At 47.1% G+C, this 6,653-nt stretch overlaps 1 protein-coding gene across 1 annotated transcript in view; it reads left to right on the top strand.

The window, feature by feature from the left end:
• Window positions 1-737: 737 nt before the first annotated feature.
• LOC117345795 overlaps window positions 738-6,653 on the top strand; it is a 67,712-nt gene continuing 61,796 nt past the window's right edge. The window contains exons 1-2 of the mRNA XM_033914957.1: window positions 738-2,173; window positions 2,645-2,822. Coding sequence (XP_033770848.1) covers window positions 1,177-2,173; window positions 2,645-2,822 — 1,175 coding nt within the window. The 5' untranslated portion in view covers window positions 738-1,176. The remainder of the gene's footprint in view (window positions 2,174-2,644; window positions 2,823-6,653) is intronic.

Raw genomic sequence — 6,653 nt, 5'->3', positions numbered from 1 at the left:
TGAATGCCTCAGATACAAAATAAGTATCTAAAATACGCAAACTGTCACAATCAAAACAGTCTATCAAATCTCATCCCCTTTACCCATTTAGATTAGCATGCAGCCAGATGCACTTCCTAATTGGTGCCAATTAACATCAATAATTCACTATTAGCATCTAATTATTGGTGTTGATTGTCAATTAGGTTGCAAGTGCATCTCTGGATCTTGCCTAAATTTCGGCACACTTTATAGAATCCAGAAGTTAAACTCTCTCTGTGCTCACATTCAGTATGCTCTTTCTAGCAGTGACACTGTGAATTCCTGTAGCTTGTGTATACTGGAATTATATGACAGTTCGACAGCAGAAATCCCTAGTCAGAGGCCTTTGCCCTCAGCTTTTCCTGATCCCAAACTTTGATCTTTTTTGTAACTTATTTTCCCTTCCTTCCTTCAGGCTGAACCACTGAAAACCAAGAAACAGGGGAGCTGTAGGGCACCAGACAGAAAATATTCCAAAGAAGCAGTTGCCTTAGGTTTTCCATCCTATCCTGGGAGCCCCTGTTCTGACTCAAGAGTGATGGTAGCGGGGGTGGAAGCTGCGAGCAAACCCCCCAAGACCCAGCGCTGGTAGCAACAGGGCAGGTGTGTAGGAGGAGCTCCCCTTCAGGGAAGAGGCGGTGCAAGCTCTGAGAAAAGTACCTCAGATTCAGGAGAAAAGCAGGGGAAGTCCCTACCAGAATAGAGACTCACCCAGAGAGGCAGCCAGCCAGCGAGTGAGGACCTCAGAGCAGACGAACAACACACTGAAGGAGAGACAGCTGCACAGGAGAGACAGCTGCACAGGAGAGACAGCTGCACGGGCACAAACTTGCAGACAGCTGGAGAAAAAGGGCTCTGCACAGAGGAACAGAAGACGGAGCATTCCGGGGACCTAGGATTGCAGTGCAGAGAGAAAACCCTGGGAACTCCCTAACCCTGTCCTCCCACAGTGTCTTCCCTCTGACCTCAGCGCTGGCACTGAGAGAAGCTGGGAAGAGGTGCTATCTATGTTTCTGAGTTCTATAACAATGACCCTCTCATGACATGTTTTACAACATCAGATCTTTGCTGTCATCCCAGGAGCTGGATTGGGGGGCTCTCTTAACTGGATGTTTCCAAGAATTGGAGCAGTGCTAGTAGCGGCTAGAGCCTTGGATGAGCCCGAGAAGCAGAGCCATGCAGAGGCAGGAGGCAGAGAGGGAGCCAGGGATCATGGATAAGGAACGAGCCCACAGCGTCCTGCCTTTAGACCTCAGGACAAGGAAAAACAGCAAGGATATGGATGCTGGGGAGAGGATGGAGCACTCTCCTACAAGACCCCAACATTACAGTGTGTGCCAGGGTACCCCTCTGGGAATTAAAGGCTCTGAGAATGAGCTGAAACCCCTCTCTTCTATTTCACTGCCTGCCCATGTGCCATTGCCCACCCCACCCCCTCTCCCAGGGGCTCATATGATTCCAAATATTCAGCATCTGCCAAGTGGGGTGCCCCCCAAAATAGTCGTCTGCTGGCCACGAAGCTCTGAAGGGGCCATTCCGAACTATCTCCAGCCTTCATTTTCAGAAGGGGCCCCTCAGAACTGTCCCCAACCTCATGTCACAGGCGGGGCACCTCAGATTTGTCCTCAGCCTTCTGTTGCAGGGGCCCCTCAGAACTACCCCCAGCCTCCTGTCACAGGGGCCCCTTGGAATAGTCACCAGTCTCCTGTCACAATGAACCTCCAATGTCTTTTGGAAGCAAAGTCAGAGCCGAAACCAGACAGAGAGACAGCATATGATTCAAATTTGCACAAGCAAGGGGTTCAAGACCCTCAGAGGGACTCAGCCTGGGAGTTCCTTAGAGGCCCTGTATCGGAGAGGCAACCAGATGGCAAAGAACCAGAGGGACCAGCAGGCCTGCAGAAGCCCCAAGCATCTCTTCCCCTCAGGAAAAGGCGCCACACAGTGCAGGACAGTGAAAGGAGTCCTCAGAGCACAGGGAAAGTTCCCAAAACTGAAGGGTGCAAGGAAGCAGCCTGTGAGAAGGCAAAAGGACCACAGCATGGCAGTACAGAAGGACTACTGAATCTCTCTGATGGTTGCCCTCACCCCACTGCTTATTATTCTCCATATGTGACAGTCACCTTCCCCCATCTGCCTCACTATTACCCAGGTGAGTGCCCAAACTAACCCTGAGAAACAAAGTGATCTAGGAATCAGGAATGGAGGTGGTGCAGAAGTCTCTGGAAAGAGAGTATGGCACTTTGGGAATTGGGCGTGGAGAGGGTGGGTTGGTATATGTATCTGTCTGTCTACTCTAGAGAGAGCTGTCTAGAAAGAGTTAAACTCCTTCATTATACACTTGGCCTGACTTGAAGCTCTGGCTGTGTCGAGGGAGAGCTTCCTGTGTATAATAAGAGGGGTTAAGCTCTTCTGCTAATGATTTGATCATGAGGGTCAGATTATTTCTTGTGAGAGGTTGCCTGTATGTCAGTGGTTAAGCTCCTCTGGTAATGACCTTGGTCTTCATATTGAGTTCTGGGACATGCTGACTGTGTATCAGTAGGAAAAGTTAAGTTCATGTAATGAGTTGTATTTTGACAATTTACTATAATATGCTGATTTCATTCTCTTTTTCTCCCAGGTGTGTCAGGCTCCTGCTTCCCCCCAAATTTGCCTCTCTATCCTACCACATCATACCCTCTACTGCCAGGCTCCATTCTTGGGGTTCATGGGCCCACCTGCCACTTCCTTTACTCCTTGGATAACCAGTTGGCCACAGATATTTCAATGGCATCCAAGCAGGATGAGGATGGAGACACGTAAGGAATAATCCTTTAGGGAGGAATCACAGTGAGTAGAGTAGAAGGGGAGAGGGGCAGAGCAGCTGTCAAGAATTTTGGTTCCACTACAACTAGTACAAGTATAATATAGAGAGCAGCATTTCAAGCTCTCTCATATACACTGCTCATATCAGAAAAGTGCAAGCTGCCCCACTATGAAACAGGTACAGTAGAGGAAGCTATCCTGCAAGCTTCCCTCACACAAACACATAACCCCACCACAGAACAGGTACAACACAGGCGGCAGCGTTGCAAGCTTCACTCACACCAGGGGTTCTTAATCTTTTTTGTTTCCACACTCCTTTAACTATCAATGAAACCCTCACACCCCGTTCCTAAACCACTTGTTCATTGGTGACTACTCACAGCTATAGCTACACATGTAACCGTTAGCCACTAGGGCCAGATTCTATAAACAGCACGCCTACATTGTGGTTTTCAATCAGCTACTAGGTGCCACTTGTAGAATCAAGCCTAGTGATGCCTTAGGTAGGCACCGATACATTAGACCAGGGCCTAATTTACCAGCACTTGACATGGATGTCAGAGAAGACCTTTACGGCAGCCATATGCAACGACAACGCTCCGGTGGCTGGAAGAAGGCCGTTTAGACATCGCCAGCCAAAGGGCAGGGAGGTTTGTCGGACTGAGCCTGTTGTCGGTCGGGCGAGTGGGGGGCAAGCGCCACGAAGGTAAGGGGCAGGGAGGGAGAAAGATGGAGTGTAGAGGAAAAGACGCTTAAGGGAAATGGGTAAAACAGAGGGGGGATAAGGACGCTGAAAGCACATGGGGAAGACAGAGGGGTGGAGAAGGACGCTGAAAGCATATGGGGAAGACAGAGGGGGGAGAAGGACACTGACAGGACAAGGGGAAGACGGGGGAAGAAGGACACTAAAGGAAATGGGGAAGAGAGATTGGGGAGAAGACACTGAAGGGAAATGGGGAAGAGAGAGTGGGGAGAAGAAGCTGAAGGGAAATGGGGAAGAGAGAGTGGGGAGAAGACGCTGGCAGGGAAGAATAAAGAGATGCCAGACTATGGGGGGAGCGGAGGGAAGAAGATGGATGCCAGACCAATTTGGAAGGGGGGAGAAAGGGAGAGGCACAGTAACAGAGCAAATGAAAGACGCAGAGAGAAGAGAGACAGTGGATGGAAGGAATTGAATGAGAACATGAGGAAAGCAGAAACCAGGCAACAAAGGTAGAAAAAAAATTATATTTCTTTTTTTTTTTTTTGCTTCAGGATAAAGTAGTATAATAGTTGTGTTGATAAAAATTTATAAACAAAGCCCTACCAGCTGAACATCTCTTTCTCCAGTACAGCAGCCAGAACTTTGATTTATGAGGAAGGAATAAGCTAAATATTGTAGTACTGAGGCTTGTATGGATGCTGCGGGGACGGTGACGGGGCGGTGAATGAGATGGCGGTAGGGGCGGTGAAGGGGATGGTGCAGTGACAGGGACAGATTTTTTTCCCCGTGTCATTCTCTAGTGCTCACGTCAAAAGCTTCCCTCAGACTCAGCTTCCTGTTTCCGCTTTTGACTGAGCACCGCGTTGCCGATCTGAAGTTCTGTTGATGCCAGGGGTAGAAGGAGGCCCGTTGCCAATCTTAAATGTCATCACGGGGGAGTGGGGGGGTTGCAGATCTTGTTGCCAAAATCGGAAAGGTGAGTAAGGGAGATGGGCCTGTGGTGGATGGAGAGATTGAGAGAAGGGGGCAGATGATAGAAGTGGGGAGAAAGGGGAGAGAGAAGAGGGCAGATGATGGAAGTAGGGAGAAGGGGCAGATGATAGAAGTGGGGAGAGAGAAGAGGGCAGATGATGGGGGAAAAGGATTGAGTTAGGGAAATACTGGAGGGGGTGAGGGAAAGAGGTGGCGAGCTGTAGGTAGACAGTAAAAAAGGAAATTGATGAGAGGGTAGTAAGAATGTAATCTAGATGAATGCAGAAAATAAATTGAAAAGGAAAATGAGGGAAGAAAGGGTTTGCAGAAGAGAGGTGTAGGAGAGGGAAGGAGAGGAGAGAGATGACAGACCAATGGGGGTGAAAGGAGAGATGGAAGGGGGAGGTATACAGTTTCTGGAAGGGGCATAGAAGGAAAGAAGCCATATAGGGAGGGGCAGAGAGATGGCAGACAGTGGATGGAAGGAAGACAGTAAAAAGAAGATGAGGAAAGCAGAAACCAGAGAAGACAAAGGCAGAACAAAAATTTTCTATTTATTTATTGCTTTAGGAGACATGTGCCACTGTTTCTGTGGTGTTGCATTTTATGCAGAGTCCAGCTTCTTGCTGGTTCAATTTAACCTTTGTCTTATTTTATCCCCCCTTTTACAAAACTGTGAAGCGTTTTTTAGCACCAGCCGTGGTGGTAGCAGCTCTGATGCTCAGAATTCTAGAGCGTCAGAGCTGTTACCACCGTGGCTAAAATCCACACTACAGTTTTATAAAAGGGGGAGGGGTTAGTTTGTGATGACATATTCCATACTAGGCGAAGGTGTTTTCTGTGTTCTGTGTGTTCGAAAGACATGGTTTTCTGTTAGGACTGACGGTGTAGGATTGATCTGTACTAGTCTGGCTTGTTTAGTTTTACAATGGGTGTATTGATGTACTGCTCACTGCAATATGTAAGATGCTGCCTTTTCCTAGGTACTCATGTGTGATGTGTGGCTTGTTACTAAAAATCATGTTTTTCATAGAGATGGGGGGGTGCCAAAAAATGATAGGCCCCAGGTGTCACATATGCTAGGTACGCCACTGCCTACACATTTACTCTGTCTATAAAGTTTCAGTAAATTGCCTCAGAAATCAAGATCTTCCTCTGCACCCAATTACACACATGTGGCATCTCACTATAGTAGTACAATCTTTCTTCACTTGCACACACATTGCAACACACTGTCCCATCACAGAATAGGTACATCTCAGACAGCAGCAATACAAGTTTCTCTTACATGACATCAGTGCAAGCTTCCTGGGAGAGGTTTGTGAGTGTGTATATGTGTGTTTACAGTAATATTTGTTCTGCATATGGTTTGTGGTTTTGTTTGTCCTTCAGGTGCTATTAATGGGAAGTGTAAATCTAAACAGATATGTGAAAAGTGAGCAGGGGAACTCCCCCAAACCACAACACTGTTTAGCTTTTCTTTGGGGCCATGGAATCTGAGGATGCATTCAGAGATATGACCTTCAATCTTCTTGTGCCACCTGTGAATAAAAATAGTGCCACAGACTTCAGTAAGAGGAGACCAAACTCACCACAATTTCTGACTGTACAGCATTTTGACACACATGCATACACACAATATACTTCCTGCAACATTTAGTACACTTAGTGTTTCACTCACATATAGATACACACAAACACCCAAAACTAAATTTCAGGCTTCCTTTTGGCTGTATCCAACACAGTCACATAAATATTCTTGATACACTTGCAAAATCCATGGCTGGCTTATCCATTAGGCAGAACAGGTGGCTGCCTAGAAAAGGCGTTCTCAACCTAGTCCTTGGAGCACACCCATCCATTCAGATTTTCAGGATATCCACAATGAATATGCATGATATAGATTTGCAAGCACCGCTTCCTTGGTATGCATATCTCTCTCATGCATATCCAATGTGGATAGCCAATAAAAACCTGATTGGATACATGTGCCCTGGTTGAGAAGTATTGGCCTAGGGCATGGGTTGGGAATCTTTTTACAGCAAAGAGCCAATTTATCCAAAATGTTTGACCCAAGATTTACAAAGAGCCGCAAAGTGTAGCTTCTCTCCACTCCAATCCCCTTGTAGGTCTCTACATGTCTTATTAC

Source organism: Geotrypetes seraphini, chromosome 11 (assembly GCF_902459505.1).
Source record: "Geotrypetes seraphini chromosome 11, aGeoSer1.1, whole genome shotgun sequence".
NCBI classification, from domain to species: Eukaryota; Metazoa; Chordata; class Amphibia; order Gymnophiona; family Dermophiidae; genus Geotrypetes; species Geotrypetes seraphini.
Note: the sequence above shows the minus strand (reverse complement) of the source record. Positions and strands in the feature narration are given on the sequence as shown.